Raw genomic sequence first — 20897 nt, 5'->3', positions numbered from 1 at the left:
TCTGCCTCTCTGAGAGAGAGAGAGAAAAAATCTTCTATCTGCTGGCTCCATCCCCAAATGGCCACAATGGCTGGGCTGGGCCTGGCTGAAACTAGGATACTGCAACTCCATCAAAGTCTCCCACGTGGGTGGCAACAGATCCAAAACGTGGACCCTCTTCCGCTGCTCTCCCAGGGCATGAGCAGGGAGCTGGATCGGAAGTGGAGCAGCCAGGACTCTAATGGAATTCTGGTATAGGTTGCCAGCATTGCAGGCTGCAGGTTCATCGACTGCTCTACAGTGCCGGCCCCCTGTAGCATATTTTTGACAGATCATTAGTAATTAACCATGTTTTACTCTGCATTGAGCTGATTTGTATACCTGTGGTTGAACTATTTTCCTTCATGTTATCTAATTTTTCATGTGTTAAGACTTCTTGGTTATATTGTAATAGCTTTGCATTTACATTTACAAAAAGGTAGCGCACTTCGCAAAATTATAAAAACGGTATAATTTCATTTTAGGAAGATAAAAAGCATCACAAATGGTAGTGATGAAACTGAAAACCATCCGTCATTCTGTCACTCAGCAGTAAACATGACTTTCAACACATTTTTTGTATTTTATTCTAGTCTATTATGTTAGAATTTTTTCCTCTATAGTATCAGAATTATAATGAATGTGCTTGTACATGTTACTTTCATTTAGTATATCGTAAACCTCTTTATAGGATCATAAAGATCCTCCTAAATCAAGATGCTAATTGCTGCGTTGTGTTCTATAATTTGGATGGACCAAAATTTATGGGATGATTCCTCTGTTGTCTGAAATATGTGTTGCTTTCAATTTCAATCTACTTTGAACCCACTGTAATTCCAAGCAGAATGTCTTGCCCACTATACGGTAAATCTTTGATGCTTTAACTTTCATGTGTGTCATCTCCTTTCTGGAAGACACTGAGTGGAAGAAAGCTGTCTGTCTATCAGAGAGTATGCACAGTGTTCCTTTGAGGTTGAGAGTCTGATTAGGTCTTTGAAGGCTTTGTCTAACCTTCAGCTCTTGATGAACAGGTTACAAGAAATTTATTTTACACAAACTTTCAGACATCTGAGATCCTATGTAATTAGTGTAATTAAGCATTCAAATATTTGTGGAAACAGTAAATCAAGTCTCAGTTGGATGGTGAGAGAATTCATGATTTTCACGGGAATGCTTTTTGGCCTTCTCCCTTTCTGCAGAAACAGAGTCCACTGGTACCTTAACCAAGTTCTTTGTTGCTCCTTTTCTGTTTCTAAACTATCTTGTCTGTGACCTTTGTAAATACTTTTATTTTTTAAAAAATATATATTTTCAAAAAGAATGAAAAGGTAAGTGAAGAGACATAAAACAGATCATTTTAAAAACAAATACTATGGAGGTTGGTGCCATGGCATAGTGGGTAAAGCTGCCGCTTGCAGTACTGGCATCCCATGTGGGTGCCAGTTCAAGACCTGGCTGCTCCACTTCTGATTCAGCTCTCTGCTATGGCCTGGGAAAACAATAGAAGATGGCCCAAGTCCTTGGGCCCCTGCACCCACATGGGAGACCTGGAAGAAGCTCCTGGCTCCTGGCTTTGGATTGGCCCAGCTCCAGCCATTGTGGCCACTTGGGGAGTGAAAGAGTGGATGGAAGATCTCTCTCTCTCTCTCTCTCTCTCTGCCTCTGCCTCTTTGTAATTCTGCCTTTCAAAATCAATAAATCTTTCTTCTAATAAAAGCCAAATACTAAAAAGAGATAGCAAAACAATACAGAATGAGAAGAAACTTACTCGTGTCAGTAATTGAGGATGACATGGTTACTGCAACCATATAAAATTTTATCTCATGTTTCCCTTTAATTACTGCTTGTGCAAAAGCTCAGAACTGAGTCTGTGTTTAATTACAGCCATGGTGCCTGCCCAGATGACTGGCCCAGATCCTCTTTCTCTTGTGTGCAGAGATTGTCCAGGCACTAAGACCTAGAGGGCATATATTGTGGATCCTTACAAGAGATCTATCCAACTGCAAAATGGTCTTTGCCTGAGATTTTACAGAAGATACAGCAATAACTTAAAATAATCTTTTGCCACACCAAACCCAAGGGGGTGATCATTCAACTGTTACTCAGCAAAAGGTCATTCCTTCATTGGGCAATGCCACTGGGTTTGTGGAATTCTGGGGGAGGGGGATGGAGACTGAACATGAGTCTCTGCCCCGCTCTGCTGGGGAGGTGGGTGTTCTTAGCCTGTGGTTTGCACACATAGGGGAAGGTAGTCAATGGAAGGTTGAGTTTTTCAATGACCATTGACTGCAGGGCCTATTGTATTTTCTATCAAAGGGGAAGCTGTTCACATGTTGTAGATATCAGATAGACAGAAGCCAAGCTGGCATTCTGATGTGGATCAGAGTGCCTGCATTCGTGTCTCAGCCCCACTCTCAACTCCAGCTTACTACTACTGCGAACCCTGGGAGGCAGCAAGTGATAACCCAGGTAGTTGGGTCCATGCCCAATCTAGATTGAGTTCCCGGTTTCCTGTTTCAGCTTGGCCCAGTCCTAGCTATCGTGGGCACTGGCAGAATGAATCAGTAAGCCTATTCATCTGTCTCTCTCTGCCTTTCAGATAGATAGATAGATAGATATAAAAAAATGAAAACAAATCCACAACTTACAGTCTTATAAAAGTAGAAGGCAGTTACAACTTGATGGAGTAAAACAGCTCTGCAATGAAGTAACTTGAGGGAAGTCACTTAAACACACCTATGTCTAATTTTCTCATTTTGTAAAAATGGGGGAATACCATCATATCTGATGGACACCATTCCAAAACCTCCTCTTCAGTCTGAGGTGGCCATGTGACACAGTTCTGAACAGTAAGGCATAGACATAGGTCTATGAAGTTATTGGGGAGCTATCATTTCCTGTATGGTCACTACCTCTATCCTTTTTTTTTTTTTTTTTGAAGATTTATTTATTTATTTTAAAGAGTTACAGAGAAGGAAAGGCAGAGAGAGAGAGAGAGAGAGAGAGAGGTCTTCCATCCACTGGTTCACTCCCCAACTGGCCACAATGGCCAGAGCTGCGCTGATCCAAAGCCAGGAGCCAGGAGACTCCTCCAGGTCTTCCCACGTGAGTGCAGGGGCCCCAAGGACCTGAGCCATCCTCCATTGCTTTCCCAGGCCATAGCAGAGAGCTGGATCATAAGCGGGGCAGTTGGGCCGGCGCTGCGGCTCACTAGGCTAATCCTCCACCTTGCAGCGCTGGCACACCGGGTTCTAGTCCCAGTCGGACCGCCGGATTCTTTCCCGATTGCCCCTCTTCCAGGCCAGCTCTCTGCTGTGGCCCGGGAGTGCAGTGGAGGATGGCCCAAGTCCTTGGGCCCTGCACCCATGGGAGACCAGGATAAGTACCTGGCTCCTGCCATCGGATCAGCGTGGTGCACCAGCCGCGGTGCGCCGGCTGCGGAGGCCATTGGAGGGTGAACCAACGGCAAAGGAAGACCTTTCTCTCTCTCTCTCTCTCTCTCTCTCTCTCACTGTCCATTCTGCCTGTCAAAAAATAAAAATAAAAATAAAAATAAATAAAAATAAAAAAAATAAGTGGGGCAGCTGGGACTCGAACTGGTGCCTACGTGGGATGCCGGCCCTGCAGGCAGTGGCCTCACCTGCTACACCACAGCGTCAGCCCTCTTTTATTTTTTTATGTGGAATGTAGATATTCCAGCCAGAACAGCAGCCATTCTGCCACCTTGAGGGAACAGCCAAGAGAGTAGTAAATACTTTATCATGAGCTGTTGATCCAGCATTAGAAGATGCCCACCTTAAGATTTCTTGTTTGCAAAATGATTTATTGTTTATGCCAGGTTTTCTGCTACATCCACCAAAAGCACTAATGATCAGTGTCTGGTAGGGCAAGGAGGGAGTAATGCAACTGAAGAGGGTAAACCATTTAGCACAAGGGCTGGCACGTTGTAAACCCTAAGTAAGCCATGCGCTCGTCACCCTGGTGAGCGGTATGAATGCCCAAAGCACAGCTGCCATTGCTACTTCAAGGAGCTCAGAATCTGTATTAGAAAAATGCTTGGTTGGCACCGTGGCTCCCTAAGCTAATCCTCTGCCTGCGGCGCCGGCACTCCAGGTTCTAGTCCCGGTCGGGGTGCCGGATTCTGTCCTGGTTGCTCCTCTTCCAGTCCAGCTCTCTGCTGTGGCCAGGGAGTGCAGTGGAGGATGGCCCAAGTGCTTGGGCTCTGCATCTGCATGGGAGACCAGGAGGAAGCACCTGGCTCCTGGCTTTGGATCGGTGGAGCGCGCAGGCTGTAGCGGCCATTTGGGGGGTGAACCAACGAAAAAGGAAGACCTTTCTCTCTCTTTCTCTCACTGTCTAACTCTGCCTGTCAAAAAAAAAAAAATAAATAAATTCTCAGTGGAGACTCCAGAGCTGGATTAATGAGAGGAAAGATGCAAGTATCACCAAGCAGCTGCCTCATCTGATGTTGAGAAAACAGCCCTGTACAGCCTCGCAGGGTAAGTTAGCTGCAGAACGTCCCCTTGGAGACCGCTGGGGGTGACTTGCAGGGTGGAGTTCTTGCCTGTTTGAAAGCTGGGATGTTTCTTTCAAAGCCTAGTTCAGGGTAAACTCATTTTTCCAGCAAAGGGGTTTTGCTTGTATGCTTTTTGTTTTGACAGTTGAGGCTTAGAAATTATTGCATAACATCATTCTTAAATTTGAGAAGAAATTTGTTAATATTATTATAATAAGAGCTTCCATTTACTAGGCACTTATAGTACGCTAGGACTCATTTTGAGTGCTTTACATATTTTACCTTACTATTCAAGAGTGAAAAGAATGAACTATTGGTACACTTAACAATGTGGATAGATCTCAAAATCATGCTGAGTGAAAGAAGCCAGCCCCTCACCCCCCCAAAAAATAGAGTGCTTATTGTGTGGCTCCATTATATAAAATTCTGGAAAATACGAATCAGCAGTTGCCTGGAACTAGGCAGAGTGGGGAACACTGAGTGGGAGGTCTCAGAGGGACCCAAGGAAACCTTTGGAGGTGATGAGTATGTTCATCTCCATTACGATGATGCTTTCATGGTATGTAAATATTTTGAAACTTAGCAAGTATGTGTGGTTTATTATATGCTAATTATAATTAAATAATTAAAAAAGTAAGAAATGTTATGCTTCCTTTCAGTCAGCAAATAGATAAAGTGAGCTCTGATTTACTTGCACAATGGAATTTCTATGCGGTGGTGAAAATGAAAGAAATGGATCTGCAGGTCTGGACTCTTGAGAAAGGTTAAGTGGCCAAAGGAAGGTATAGTCGAGCACACACTTAAAATTTAAATACACAGGCAACATTCTCTATGCAATGGGTACAAGTGTATCAAAAGTGTGAACTTGGAGTGACACAAATTAACTTTAGCATCAGGTTAAACAAGGGCAGGAAGGAGCAAGGGATGGGCTAGAGGATCAGCTGTACTGACAATGCCTAGAGCCATGGCGAAGTGACAACTTCTAGCATCTGTGAAATCTGTGTAATGCTTCAAGGGCATCTGTTATGTTATTGTCTGTGCTTTTCTGCATGCTTGGAATATTTCATATTTTAAAAAATGATTTAAGTAATTCCCCTTCCCACCCTCAGCATTCAGTTCCTCTTGCCAGAGACAACTGCTGACACCAGTTTCTGGTGCATCCTTCTGGAATTCTATCTACTTATCTATCATCTATATATCTATGTCTATATCCATCTACTTGTCTATCTATACATCTACTTATCTATCATCTATCTACTTATCTACCTACTTATGTATCTATCCATCTATAATTTATCTTTCATCACCATCACCTATCATGTATCTATCTCTCTGCAATTTATCTATGTATCTATCTATGCATGTATCTATCTATCTACTTGTCTGTGTTTCTATAATCTATCTACTTACCTACATACTTATCTATTCATCTATCATCTATCCATCATCAATCTATGTATTCATTATCTATCATCTATCTATGTATCCATCTACTTGTCTATCATCCATCTATCTATAATCTACCTACCTATCTATCTATCCATTCAGCCATCATCTACCCATTCTGTCTCTCCTCTATCTATGTGTAAATGATATATAAATGTATGTAAATCTTGATATATCTTTTTAAAATCAAGTAAGTGAGTACAATTTTAGTTACTTCCTTTTAGACAGGACACAGTTTGGAGCAGCTATGGTATGGCTATGGTTTTAGTGTCTCCCAGGGGTTCATATGTTGAAACTTAGTCCCCATGGCAAGGTCTTAAGAGGGTAGAAACTTAACCCAACTGTGCTGGGTAAAAGTGGGGCTTTCGTGGGGTGATGAGGATTAAAGTGCTCAGAGTGGAGCTCTGGGATCAAATGGTGGTGGCTTTATAAGAAGGAGACAGACCAGAACACAGGAACGTGCCCTCCCTCAGTTGCTGTGTGATGACCCGCTTTGCTCTGGAAGAAGGCTGCCTTCAGTTGTGGGCCTGGACCCTCCAGGACTGTGAGTGAAACAAGGCTCTCTCTCTCTTTATGAAGTTACTTGGCCTCAGGAAATTCATGATAGTGACAGAAAACAGAACAATACAGGAGCACACCACATGCGCTGCTGTATGTCTTGCTTTTCTCACTCAACAGATCCTTGGCAATAGTTCCAAATCAGTGCATACATAATTTCCTTGTTCTTTGCAAATGCTGTTTAGTGCTATGTCATGTGAATAATTAGGCTCTTTCCCATCTTTTGCCACATTTTCACATCTGTCTGGATGTGCTACTTGTCCTTTAACAGACTATGCCCCATCACATTCAATCTTTCCTTACACACACAGAGTCTTAAGTACAAACAGCAATTTGGGTAGTGAGCCAGTGGATGAGATCTCTCCATCTGTCTCTGCTGAGTCAAAATCCATCCCTGTATATTTTAAAATAGCAGAAAGAAGGATATTAAATGTTCTCACTGCAAAGAAATGATAAATATTTGAGGTTACCATTTTTGTTAGCCTGATTTGATCATCTCCCAATGCATACATATATTGAAACTTCACTCGGGGGCGGCGCCATAGCATATCAGGTAAAGCTGCCGCCCACAGTGCCAGCATCCCCTATGAGTGCTGGTTCAAGTCCCAGCTGCTCCACTTCCGATCCAGCTCTCTACTATGGCCTGGGAAAGCAGTAGAAGATGGCCCAAGTCCTTGGGCCCCTGCACCCACATGGGAGACCTGGAAGAAGCTCCTGGCTCCAGATTGGCACAGCTCCAGCCGTTGCAGCCAACTGGAGAGTGAACCATTGGATGGAAGACCTTTCTCTCTCTCTCTCTCTCTCTCTCTCTCTGTGTGTGTGTGTGTGTAACTCTGACTTTCAAATAAATAAATAAATCTTTCAAAAGAAAAAGAAACTTCATATCGTACCTCATAAATATATGCAATTATTATTTGACAGTTAAAAATGAAACAAAAAAGGGAGAGATGGTGGCGTCTCTTTGCTACTGAAGTGGTGGCTAGGGACAGCCTTAGCTTCCATTGCACACTCCTGGCACTTAACTGCTGCAAATGAGGGAGCTGGCTGGACCCTGTTCCTGGAGGAGCTGGGACACATGGGCAGAAAGAAGGTAGGACAATGAGCTTCCATGGAAGCTGGAAGATAGCTAGCACTCTGGCTGCAGTGGGAGACTCGGGTTCACAGCTGGCAGGGACACAAGATGCTGAACACTGTGTGGCCCAGAGGGAGCCATTTTCCAGGACTTTTGGCCTAAGGCCTGGTAGTCAGAGAGGAAAAGCACTAGGCTAGGCTGCCTTTTTTCTTTATAAGCCATGACTTGTAACTCATCAGTCTGCAAACAGCTCACACATAGAATTCCGGACTTTCGTGAGGACACACTGCACTGTCACCTGGGAAGGCATAAAAAGGCAGCAAAAAGTGGGGCAAGGCTGTTGGCTGCTGTTTGGGAAGTGACAACAGCCTTTTGCCCCAGCCCTGCCCCTTCTCTCTTTTTGTTTGGGAAGTTGGCTTGTATATTTCTTGAACAGAACACTTTGGTTCACTTGTTGAATGTCGAGACTCTGTTATGAGTAACAGTTAGGGAGGGAACACCTCTGGCAAGGAGAGAACACATGCAGTGAGCCTCTGACCCCACAGCCAGGCCCTGGAGGTTCCTGGCCCCTGGGGGAGCCCAGTGCGTCAACAGTGCTGCAATGCCGACTCCACAGAGAGTCGGAAGATCTGATGTGCCATGCTGGCCTTGCCCTTTGGCAGTAACCGTGACAATCCTGTTCTCTGTTCTGGGCCTCAATTTTCCCACCTACAAGACATGAGGGGTGAATGAAATGATCTCTAGAGGCCCTTCCTGGGCCAAATGTCTACAAGACCACCCCTCAATGGCTCTCAACACTCCTTGTCGTCAAGGTGCTGAACTGCTTGGTGTTGAATGTAACAGGCCAGGGAGGAACGTAGGGAGAAAGAGCGGGAACAGGAAGCAGCATTCAGGGGTGCTGGAGACGTGCACAGAGGTGTGTGGAAGAAGGAGGGGAGGGGTGGAAAGGGGCAGGTGGGAGGAAATGCATTCTGGGATGCAAGGGAAGTTAGGCTAAGTATACACCCGGTGCTCAGCTCCAGCTCTGCCAGGGGACACCTCCCACCTCCAGGTGCCCAGGAAGCCTTACCCTGTAGCATTGCTGATGTGGTGTAGTAGTTAAACGGCACATTTTTCACCAGGTAGTACTCAGGATCAAGGCCGGCCAGCTTGGCTCCCACCAGCACCGACTTGCCCGTGCCCGCGGTGCCCACCAGCATGACTGGCCGCCGCCGCTCCAGGAGCCGCTCCATGAAGTAGCACACTCGGATGGTCTCACTCGTGTGCACCAAACAGGCCTGGAGTGGGATAGGGTGAGCATGGCAGGGGTGAGCTCCAGGAAGAAACAGGTGTACCACGAAATGTTCTGGAGTGTTGTAGAAGTGGAGATCCTGCCATAGTGGAGCTCACCATGGAAGTGTGGGTCAGGGGTGTCTTCCTGAATATCCATCCTACAGACTCATTCCAGGGTTCCCTGCTACAGGATAGAGAGCATCCTTCCCCTCCTCTACTTGTTCCTGTGTAACCCCTTGTGATCTCTCCAATGCATTTTAGAATTTTCCGGCCCTGCCAGCTCCTCTTCTTAGCCCCTAAAATTTTGGTTGGATCTGGTCTTTAAGTCTCCTAGCCTTTAGGGGAGAATGTGATTCCATCATGTTTCCTATGAAAGGGGCCAGTGCTGTGACTTAGTTGTAGGCTAAGCCTTTCCTGTAGCACCGGCATCCCATATGGGTGCTGCCAGGGAGTTCTGACTGCTCTACTTCTGATCCAGCTCCCTGCTAATGGCCTCGGAAAGCCTCAGAGGACAGCCCAAGTGCTTGGGCCCTTGCACCCACATGGGAGACCCTGAAGAAGCTCCTGGCTCTTGACTTCATATTGGCTTGGCTCCAGCCCTTGTGACCATTTGGGGAGTGAACCAGCAGATGGAAGACCTCTGTCTTTCCTTCTCTGTCTGTAACTCTGCCTGTTGAATCAATAAATAAATCTTAAAAAAGGGGGCATGTAGCTGGTGGACAGTTGATTCCTAGAACCCAGATCTCAATAGGAGGCTATTGCTAGAACTACCCAGACCTCTGTGGGGTAGGAGGGGTGGTTGCCTGTTCCTGACAACCCAGCCACACTCACCTGTAAAGGCATCTCAGGATCAAATTCAAACTGGGGGATGAGCTTGGACCAAGGTTCGAATTTCTTGGTCTCTGGGTCTATGTAATAGTCAAAGACGGTGCCCTGGGAGGGAAACTTGACTGTCTTGAACTCTGTCAGCCACCATTTGCTGAACTCTGTCTGGTAGTCCACAAGCTGCAGAAACAAAACCAATCAGGGAGCAAGGTCCTGGAACATTCAGGAGGCCCTGATAGGCAGCCCTGGCCAGCATCGGCAGGAGGGCAGGGTGGGAAGACACCGTGCTGCTGCCTAGGGAAGGTGTGCTGGCTGCACCAGCTCCTCCTGGAAGGATGGTGGTCCCCCAAGCATCAGCCCTGACTAGGCCCAGCTGTGCAGGGGCTGCCCTTCGGTAGGTGTGGCTTTGAGGCACTGTGATGGGTAGGGTGCTCTCCCAGAATGCTGCTGTTGGAAACCTAATCCCCAAAGTCCTGTGTTAATGGCATTTGGAGGTGGGACCTTTGGGAGGTGATTAGGATTTGGTGAGGTCGTGGGGGTGTGGCCTCCGATGGAATCAGTGACTTCAAAAGAAGACGAGGAAGAGAAAACTCAACCAGCAAGTGCCTGTGTTGCCATGCAATGCCATCTGCAAGGCTTTGGTGCAGGAAGAAGGCCCTGCTAGGATTCTGGTGCCATGCTCTTGGGCACCCCAGACTCTAGAACTACCCAATCTGGGGTGTCCAGTGAGAACAGCAGAAAAACAGACCAAGGCAAGTGTTTGGAACCCCCTACTTGACCATGCTACTGAGTCATCTTGGCCTTGGTACATTTAGTAACCATTGGAGGGTGGATGGACAAGTGTGGCTCAGGTGTGGTTCAAGAGGGCCTGCCAAGGTAGACCAGTTCCCCCATCCTCCTAGACACCTGAGACTGTGAATGACTTCCAGGATGGTTGTGAAGGTTGGTGAACTGGAAGGGTGGCTGCTGACACCTGGGGCATAGTGTGATTGGGTGAGAGGAGACTCAAAGTGTGCATATAATTTACCTGCATGCACATTAGACCATGAGCTCCTTAAGGACAGGTGTACCCAGGTGTACCCAGGTTTTCAAACTATCATACCCTGCCCAAGCTAACACACACAAATGACCATATCCCAGTAAAACCTGATGCTACTGGCATCTTTTCTGGACAGCAAATGAACACACAAATATAAAAAAGTCAGAGGTGGGCATTTTAGGAAATATTAATGGAGGGCAGGACAAAGGTGGACTTCAAAGGCTGCACAGAGCAGAAAGCCAGGGGCATGGAAACAAATCTGTACTGAGAAGAAGGAATGCTTCTCATTTTGCTGCCTATTAAGTAAGGAGGAAGAGAGAGAGAGAGAGAGAGAGAGAGAGAGAGAGAAACTTCCACCCACTTGTTCACTCTGCAAATGCCCATAGTAGTTCTGAAGCTGAGAGCTGGGAACTCAATCTATGTCTCCCATGTTGGTGGCAGGAACCCAATTATTTGAACCATCACTACTGTCTCCCAGGGTCTGCACTGGCAAGAAGCTGGAATTAGGAGCTCAAGACTAACTTAGTATAGGAAGTGGGTGTCCTAACCACTAGGCTCAATGCCTGCTCCTGAATCGATTTCTTTTGCTTTAAAGTGAGAAAGGAGATTCTAGACTTCTAAGATGATCAAATAGAGATCATCTCCTCTTCCATGAGAAAAACCAAAGCAGTAAGCAAATAGCTGTGTCTCTAGGTGAGTGTGTGAGAGAGAGCCCTGGCACTCAGTAGGGGAATAATGGGAAACTTTGGGGCACAAAGACCTGGAATGGCAACACAGAGAGAGGAACAAAGCCAACCATGGACTAAGAGCTCAGCCCAAAGGCTAGAGGGGCTCACCATGGCAGGGGCAAGCCTCAGCAGAGCCCACCCTGTTGATCACCTTAGTGGTCCTAGCTACAGGAAGCATCCAAGGTGGCACCACAGACTAGGAGCCCAGGGAGAACAGCTCTTTGGAGATCTCACGGTTGGTTGCTGAGACTCAGAGAAGGCACTCACGTTGCATCTCCACAACCCTAAGGGCATAGGCTGCAGCAGTGTAGCACCATCTTGAGAAAAGAGTCATTGTCAGAATCTACACTGCCCTAGGGAGCGGAAGCCTCTGCAGGGCTCATCCCCTGGGGCCCCACTGTCCTTCTACCACATTGGCTAAGATGACTGCAGCCTCATAAATCCAACTGTATCTAGCAGAGCAGCGGTGACCCCTAGTCCACACAGCACTCAGCCCTACAGGAAACAAAGTACGCAAAACAGCAGGGGGATCCTGACTCCCAGACCCTAGAGGGAAATATACAACTTTACATTTGGGCCCATCTTCTTCACGTTCCCCCCACTCCCGCCTGGTACCTGGTGCCATGCTCACTGCCACTGGACCCACTCACCAAGATTCCCCATCAGGGTTCCTGGAACTGTAGCCCAGTTCGCCCACCACTGCTCAAAACTGCAGGAACTGGGCCTGTGCCCAGAACTGTGCACTCACTGAGTCTGTTAAAAGTGCCAGAACCAGCCCTGTGGCTTCAAGCAGTGGCTTAGGATCTGCGTGCTCCACCTATTCCAGTGCCAGTTCATACTGTGGATTCAGGTCCTTACCTGGGCAGCAACTGGAGGTACCTGCATTCCCTTGTCCATCCCTGTGCTAGCATCAGCACCACAGTTTCTGCCCCTCATGTGGATAGTGACTGGGGGACTATGTGCCAGAGAATTCATGCAACCTCTTTGGGTTCCAGAAGTGCTCTGGACTCCTGCCATTGCCACTGTCCCTTCAGTGAAAGAAGGTATAGGGATACCACAGCATACGACTTCAACTAAAGCCAAAGTGGCGTTACAAACTGACACCTGACAGCATATCTTTAGAAACAAGCCTTAACTCCATGAAAGCCATTCTTTAAAAACAGTACGAGGCAGGCCTTGTGGTGCAAGTGACAAAATCATCACTTGGCAACAGCTGCATCTTACATCAGAGTGCCTGAGAATGAGTCCCACCTCCACTTCTGACCCAGCTTCCTGCTAACAAGTATCCTGGGAGGCAGCAGATGATGGCTCAAGTAAATGGATCCATGCCACCCATGTGGCAGACCCAGGTGGACCTCCCCGCTCCTGGTTTTGACCTGGCCTAGTCTCAGATGTTGCAGGTATTTGGGAGTGAACCAGTGATGAAAGATTTTTCTCTCTCTCTCTTTTTCTCTGTTTCATTCTGTTCCTATGCTTTTCAATAGATAAAAACAAACAAATAAAAAGCCAGAAAGCAATAGGTAAACCTGATCTTCCAGGTGTGCAGATACCAATGTAAGGACATAAGACCTATGAGAAAAACAGTGCAATATGGCACTGTAAACCAACACAATAGTACCAGATTAAGGGAAAATCTTTGTCTCTTCCCCTCTCTTTGTAACTGTGCCTTTCAAATAAATAAGTAAATCTTTAAAAAATGAAGTTAGAGAATCAATGCATGCTATGAATGAGAAATTTAGCAAAAATAGATCTTGAAAAATAACTAGACAAATCTTAGATAGGAAGCACTCATTCAATCAAATAAAAAATACGGTTGAAAACCTCATCAACAGATTAGGGCAAGCAGAAGAAAGAATATATGAACCGAATACGAGTCTTTTTAAAATATCCCAGGTCAGAAAAAATAATAATAAAAGAAGAATGCAACCTCTAACTTCTTTGGGATACCATTAAATGCATTAATATTTGCATGATGGGGATTCTTTAGAGAGAGAATAAAGGCACAGAAAAACCATTAAATGCTATAATAGCTGAAAATTCCCCTAGTCTGGAGAAAGAACAAGAGGCCCTGAGGAGCCCAAATAGATATGACCAGGAAAGACCTTTACCACAACACATTATAGTCACATTCTCAAAAGTACAACATAAAGAGAACAAAGAAAAACTCAGGATTTAATGAGTTCACTACCAAATTCTACCACATTTTAAGGAAGAGCTAACACTAATTTCCTCAAACTATTCCAAAAAATCGAAAAGGAAGGAAGAAATCTTTTCAAACTCATCCTAAGAGATTGATATTACCTCAGTTCCAAAACCAGACATGTGACAAAAAAATGAAAACTATGACTCAAAATCTGTGATGAATATATATGCAAAAATCTCTCAACAAAATGCTAGCAAATCAAACCCAATAACACATCAAAAAGATCATCAGTCTGGATCAGGTGGAACTGATTCCAAGGATGCACGAATGGTTCAATATATGCAAATCAATAAACTATCACATCAACAGAATGAACAATAAATATCACATTATCTATCTCAACAGATGAAGGGAAAAGCAGTAGATGAAATTCAGCACCCATTCATGATTAAGAAGGCTTGATCAAATTAGATATAGAAGGAACATATATGAGCATAACTAGGGCCTCATATGACAAACCCACAGCTAACAAACATATTGAATGGGGAAAAGTGGATCCTCCGAGTTCTATAGCTGACAAGGATGTCTACTCTCACCACTCTTATTCAATATATTACTGGAACTTTTAGCCAGAACAGGTCAGAGAAAACAAGATAAAAGGCATACAGATAGGAAAGGAGAAAGTCAAACTTCTCCTGTTTACAGATGACATGATTCTACACATACAGAAACCAAAAGACTCTACCAGGTGGCAATTAGAACTTCACTAAAACTTCACTATACAAAATCAACACACAAAAATCAGCAGCGTTTTTACACAAACTCACTGAAACAAACTCACTGAAAAAGAACTTAAAAGAACAATCCCATTCAAAATAACTACAAAATACATTGGAATAAATTTAACCAAAGATATGAAAGATCTTTACTATGAAAATTACAAAATGCTAATGAAAGAAATCAAACAACACACACATAAACACAAATGAAAAGTTTGCCCATGTTCATAGATTGTAAGAATTAATGTTATTAAATGTTCAGATTGCCCAAAGTGATTTACAGATTCAACACAATCCCCATCAAAATACTAACGACAGTGGCATTCTTCACTAGAAAAAAGATCCTAAAATTGAAAAGGATGCACAGAAGACCCCAAATAGCCAAAGCAATTTCTAACAAAAGAAACAAAGCTGGAGGCATTACAATACTGTATTTTAAGACATTACAGAGCTGTTGTAACCAAAGCAGCAATTTAATGAGCATAAAAACAGACCCACAGACCAATGAAGCAGAAAAGAAACCCAGAAATAACTAAATGCATCTACAGCCAACTTATCTTTGACAAAGGAGTTAAAAGCATACCCTTGAGAAAAGACAGTCTTTTTAATAAATGGCGCTGAGAAAACTGGATATCCATACACAGAAGACTGAATCAAGACACCTCCCCCTATTTCTCATTCTACACAGAAGTCAACTCAAAATGGACGAAAGATGTAAATGCAGCTGACTGGAAGCCATCAAAAGAAAACATACGGAAAATACTTCAAGACGTTGGCATAGGCAATATTTTTGGGGGTTGGAACCCCCAAACAAAAACAACAAAAGCAAACATGAGCAAACTGTATTATATCAAACCAAAAAGCTTCTGTTCAGTAGAAGGATCACAATGAGGTATCTCACTGCATTTAGAATGGTTATTATCAAAATGACAAAAATACTAGGTAATTGTGAGGATATGGAGAAAAGAGAATCTTAATACCCTGTTGGTGGGGATGAAAATTGGTAGAGCCATTATAGAGAACATTATGGAGTTTCCTTACAAAACTAAAAATAGATCTACCATGTGACCCAGCTATCCCACTTCTGGATGTGCACCTGAAGCATATGAAATCAGCATACAAAAGAGATACCTGCATTCCCACGTTCATTGCTTCACTATTTCCAGTAGTATAGATACAGAATCAACCATGGGGCTGGCACTGTGGCACAGTGGGTTAAGCCACCACTTGTGATGCTGGCATCCCATACAGGAGTGCTGGTTTGATGCTCAGCTGCTCTGCTGTGATCCAGCTTCCTAATAATATGCTTGAGAAAGCAGTAGATGGTGGCTGGCTGGCTGCTTGTCACCTATGTGAGACCCGGATGGAGTTCCTGGCTTCTGGTTTCAGCCTGGCCCAATCCTGGCTGTGGCAGGCATTTGGGAAGTGACACAGTGGGTGGAAGATTTTTTTCTCTCTCTCTTCCTTTATCTGTCATTTTGCCTTTCACATAAATAAATTACATGTTAAAAAAGAAAGAACTGGGGCTGGCACTGTGGCATAATAGGCTAAGACACTGCCTGTGACACTGGCATCCCATATGGGCACCAGCTCATCTCCCAGCTGCTCCTCTTCCCATCCAGCTCTCTGTTTTTGCCTGGGAAAGCAGTGGAAGATGGTCTAAGTACTTGGGCCCTTGCCCCTGTGTGGGACCCAGAAGAAGCTCCTAGATCCTGGCTTTGGATCGGCCCAGCTCTGGCCATTGTGGCCATTTGGGGAGTGAACCAGTGTATGAAAGATCTTTCTCTCTGTCTGTCTGTAACTCTCCCTTTCAGATAAATAAATAGAAATTTTTAAAAAAACGAGTCAACCTAGATGTCCATCTATGGATGAATGAATAAAGAAAATATGGTACATACACACTGGAGTATTATTGTCATAAAAAAGAATGAAATCCTGATATTTACAGCTAAATGGGTGGAACTAGAGGTCACTGTGTTGTTAAATAAACCATATACAAAAAGGCAACATCTATTTTCTATCATATTTGGAAGTTTTATATAAATATATAATTATATAAATATAACCCATTGCCCAACCTGTCCCCATATGCATATCTTGTGTTTTGCAGCACAGTGGGGTGACTGAAGCTCCTGACAATGTACTACATTCAGTATGAAGAACTGCAACAGAGGAGCTGGTAGGCTCCAGACTCAAAGAGAAGATGAGAAAATAGGTTAATCACCCGATATGATTGGCTTATGGCTTATGCTGTATATATGTACTGAATATTGCACTCCACCCCTTAACATGCACAAGTATTACATGTTAATACAAAATTTAAAAGTAAATTTTAAAAAAAGAAAATGCAAATAGGCCCTAAAATATGGACAGACTGCTTGCTAATCTTATTCTCATTTGAATTCAGATTAAGGGGACACCACAGCTTCCCAGTATCATCCTCTCGAATCAGAAGCCTAGGAGAATCCTCCAATTTTTTTTGACAGGCAGAGTTAGACAGTGAGAGAGAGAGACAGAGAGAAAGGTCTTCGTTCCGTTGGTTCACCCCTGGAATGGCTGCTATGGCTGGTGCACTGTGCCAATCCGAAGCCAGGAATCAGGTGCTTCCTCCTGGTCTCCCATGTGGGTGCAGGGCCCAAGGACTTGGGCCATCCTCCACTGCCTTCCCAGGCCACAGCAGAGAGCTGGACTGGAAGAGGAGCAACCAGGACAGAGCTGGCGCCCCAACTGGGACTAGAACCCGGTGTGCTGGCGCCGCAGGCGGAGGATTAGCCTAGTGAGCCACAGTGCCGGCCAAATCCTCCATTTTTAATACATGGAGAAAATTCTTGAGGATATTTACCTTTCCAGGAAAGTCAATTTTTTTTAAAAAAGTTTTATTTTGTTATCTATTTGAAAGGCAGAGAGAGAGAGAAAGAAAAAGAGTTTTCATTCTCTGATTCACTCCCCACAAATGGCTGCAACAGCCGGGGCTGGGCCATACTGAAACCAGGAACCAGGAACTCCACTCATGAGTGGCAGGGTCCCAAGTACTTGGGCCATTATCTGCTGCCTTTCCAGGCTCACCAGCAAGGAGCTGGATCAGAGACAGAGCAGCCTGGACCCAAACCAGGGCTCTAATGTGGGCTGAGGGTATTGCAGCTGATGGCTTATCCTCCTGTGCCACAGTGACAGCCCAGAAAACCGGATTTTAGGTCTCTATGGAGATCCTGTGATGAGGCTCACCCCTAGAAAGAATGAGGCTCATAAGTCCTCTCCTTTCCTCTCTCCAACTCCACTTTGAGTGACCTGCTCAGATTCTCAAGCAAGCCCTTGGCTGGGCCACACCCATTCTGTCTGCTTTGCCGCCCTGTACTCCGGCACTTGGCCTCCCCTTTCACTGCGACTTATTACAAACAGGGTAAATCCTGCTGCACGTATGCTAGGGTCCTATTGTGATTCATCGCGACTGCAGCTCTTCAGACAGGGGCCTTAGTGGCTGGATTCCTCCTGGAATCCCTGCCTCCTCTCATTCGTCCTCACCTGGACAGACCTGGACCACACCAAAACCTTACCAGCCTATGGTAGTAGAATTCAGAACTCAATGCAGCCTCATTGGATCTTCACAATGCTGTAAATTACCCTGGCTAGTTAAAATTATCTCCATTTTTTTAAATATGAAAAGACAGAATTGGGAATTGAACTCAGGTGTTCAGTTCCCCATTGCAAAGTATTCAGCCGGGACCATTTTTTTTTTTTTTTTTTTAAAGAGGAACTTCCACTCATGTACAGACTTCCTTTTGCATTTCTGCTTTGCTTTAATCGCAGCTTGTTTCTGGCTGAATTCCTACTTTCCGATTTATAGTACTGTTTTTGGTGTCTCACTGTAATGCAGGTTGTGCAGGGGTCTTGGACATCCCCGGGGGCTAAAAGCTTTCTCCCATCATTTCACCCTGTGTGCCAGCGTGGCTGCGTACAGCTCCAAGTACTTCGGAGCCCAGGACACCTGGAGGGATTTTTTTTTTTCTCTTCGGCTTTTACAAACAGCTGAATAGATTTAAATTTTCCTATACAGACATAGAAAAGTTGACTAAGTATCGTCTTCTCAATACCCCACTGCTTGCTTGGCACCAGTATGCTCGCTGTCTGACATTTCATCAGCCGAAAGGTCAGAGACTGCATTTGATGGAAAGCGGTAATCCATGCAGCCAGGATTTCTGTGCACTTCAGCTGGCTCTCATCTACCCTGCTGGACTCCTGGCCTGGTTGCCTCCAAGGGGGAATGTAAAGTTGTCAAAGAATCAGCCCGTGGAGAAGCTCCAAGGCTTGCTGAACAGACAGCACAGGACTCTCAGAGGTCAGCCTCAAGGCCCACGCATACCCCTGCCCATGGGGATTTCCTTCTGGCTCTAGGAAGGGAGAGAGGAAAGGCATACTTCCTGAGAGCCAGCGCAGGCTGCTTTCTGGATTCTGAACACATTACTGAATAAAGGGAGGTGGGAGCGTGTTCTAAGGAGGACCTGAGATATGGAAAAGAAGTTAATTGCTAATTTTTTTTTGTCTCACTTCACGTCTATTTTGGATATTTAGAAAATGGCTTTGCCTTGGGAGGCTGAAACTTTTTACTTTCCTTTGAAAGAGCCTCACAACCCATCCAGACCAGAAAGAGTAAGTTATATCCCAACAAACGCACATTGGTCTGATCCCCTGTTGGGAGAGAGGCTCCAGATACTTGTTGTAAAACTGAATATTTATGTTAGGAGAATATTAACACTAAGCACATAGGTGTGCCAGCATTATTCTAAGTGCTTTGTGTGCGTTTCTGTGGGGTGATTAGAACAGCGTGTGTCTGCTTTGTCCTCACTGCCATCCTAGGATCCAGGCACCAATAATATCCTCTGGACACATGGGGAGAGGAAGGTAGAGTGTGGTTAGGTTACTTGCCCAATGTCCCAGATGATTACATTTCACATACTGAGTCCATGTTCTGTTCCCCCCCCCCCAGGTTCTTTTTTTTTATATTAGTAAGACCCACTTCATTGAACATGATTGACATACAGAAAGCTGTACAATTTGACAAGTTGGGAGATGGTTATATACACATGAAATCATCAACACAATCCTCACCATAAACAGATCATTCACCACCAAAGTTTCCTCTTGGCCTCTTATATCACGATCATCATAATCATCACCATATTTATGGTTTCTTTGGTAAGGACACTTAACATACATTATACCCTCTTAGCACATATTTTTAGAAAAGAAGGAATTCTGCCATTTGTGACAAACATGGATGAACCAGGAGGACATTATGCTAAGTGAAAGAAGTCAGACATAGAAGGCCAAATACCACATGATGCCACGTACAGGTTGAATCCAAAATATTTAAACTTTCTGAAGCTGAGAGTAGACTGATGGTTACTAAGTGCCGGAGAAAATGGAGAGGCATTAGTCTGGGTATGACGTTCTGTGGGTTAGTCTTTAATGATCTTCTGTACAACCACAGTGCCTCTACTCAACAATATTGCACTGTGTACTTTAAAATTTACTAACAGTCTTCATGCCCTTAACCTCTGCATAATATTTCCAGAGGTTAAACTCAGCTGTAAGACACTGGTTTGTATAACACTAAATAGATTGCTTCTAGATAAAAAAAAATCTTTGAAGCAAAATAAGTCAAGAAAATGGTTGGGAACACAGGATGGTTAGGGGGGAGAGGATGACAAACTATCCCATGCCCACATAAAGCAGCCAACACCATGAGAGAAATTACTGCTTTGGTCTTCCACTGCTAGATAGCAGTGAATCCTTAGTTTAATCTCTTCTGAACAGCTTTGTGACTCAGGAGAATGGAGCCATGATGGTTAACTCTGACCCCGTATGATGTCCTTATTCTGCAAGATTTTTAGAAGGCTGCAAGGATTCCTTCCACTCAAGTTTCTACACGCTGCATCCTTCCAACTCTCTCTTTATAAAACACATACATCCTGGAAAAGTAGTGTACATATACCAGCAGTTGTTCCAACACAAACATCATATAACTCTCCAAGGAAGCAGAGCTATGTTCACTCACTCAAAAACGCAACAGCTCCAAAACCCCACTTTTTCTGTCTTACTCTGAGAGTCCCTCCTACCAGAACTGATGTATTTAGTAGAGCAGTAGGTCATTAAAACTAGATAATGTGATGTTTTCAAGTAAATTCTGACACTTAGCTGCCCTGTCTTCCAAAACTTGGCTGGAAGATTAGTTTTTTGCAGGTACAGGTTTCAGTGTGGATGTTGACCTCAGCACATCCCCTTACCTGATCTTGGGCCAGTGCTCCGCCAAAGGCCCAGATGGCAGCAAACACAAAATAGAGCTCATAGATTTCCTTGGGGCAGTCCACAGGGATGTCCTCCTTGGTCAGGAGACACTCAAGAAGGTAGCACACCATCTGAACCATGCTCTGCTCTGGGACTGGAATGATCTTCTTAAATCTGCAAAGAGAGGCCCAGACACGTTCTAAGTCTCATGGGTAC

At 44.6% G+C, this 20897-nt stretch overlaps 1 protein-coding gene across 7 annotated transcripts in view; it reads right to left on the bottom strand.

Annotated features, from left to right (window-relative positions):
* The window catches only part of DNAH9 (dynein axonemal heavy chain 9), a 373954-nt gene that overhangs the window by 177756 nt on the left and 175301 nt on the right, over positions 1-20897 (bottom strand). For 6 of the 7 annotated variants that reach the window (XM_070061394.1, XM_070061395.1, XM_070061396.1 and 3 more), the window contains 3 exons: positions 20681-20855; positions 9714-9887; positions 8680-8887 (listed from right to left, as the gene is read on the bottom strand). In XM_070061394.1, the coding sequence (XP_069917495.1) occupies positions 8680-8887; positions 9714-9887; positions 20681-20855 (557 nt within the window). Of the gene's footprint in view, positions 1-8679; positions 8888-9713; positions 9888-20680; positions 20856-20897 lie in introns of those variants that run through there. The other variant, XM_070061400.1, reaches the window with a different exon arrangement.

The sequence above is a fragment of the Oryctolagus cuniculus genome, chromosome 17, assembly GCF_964237555.1.
Source record: "Oryctolagus cuniculus chromosome 17, mOryCun1.1, whole genome shotgun sequence".
Taxonomy (NCBI): domain Eukaryota; kingdom Metazoa; phylum Chordata; class Mammalia; order Lagomorpha; family Leporidae; genus Oryctolagus; species Oryctolagus cuniculus.
This window is presented reverse-complemented; position numbering and strand designations above follow the sequence as displayed.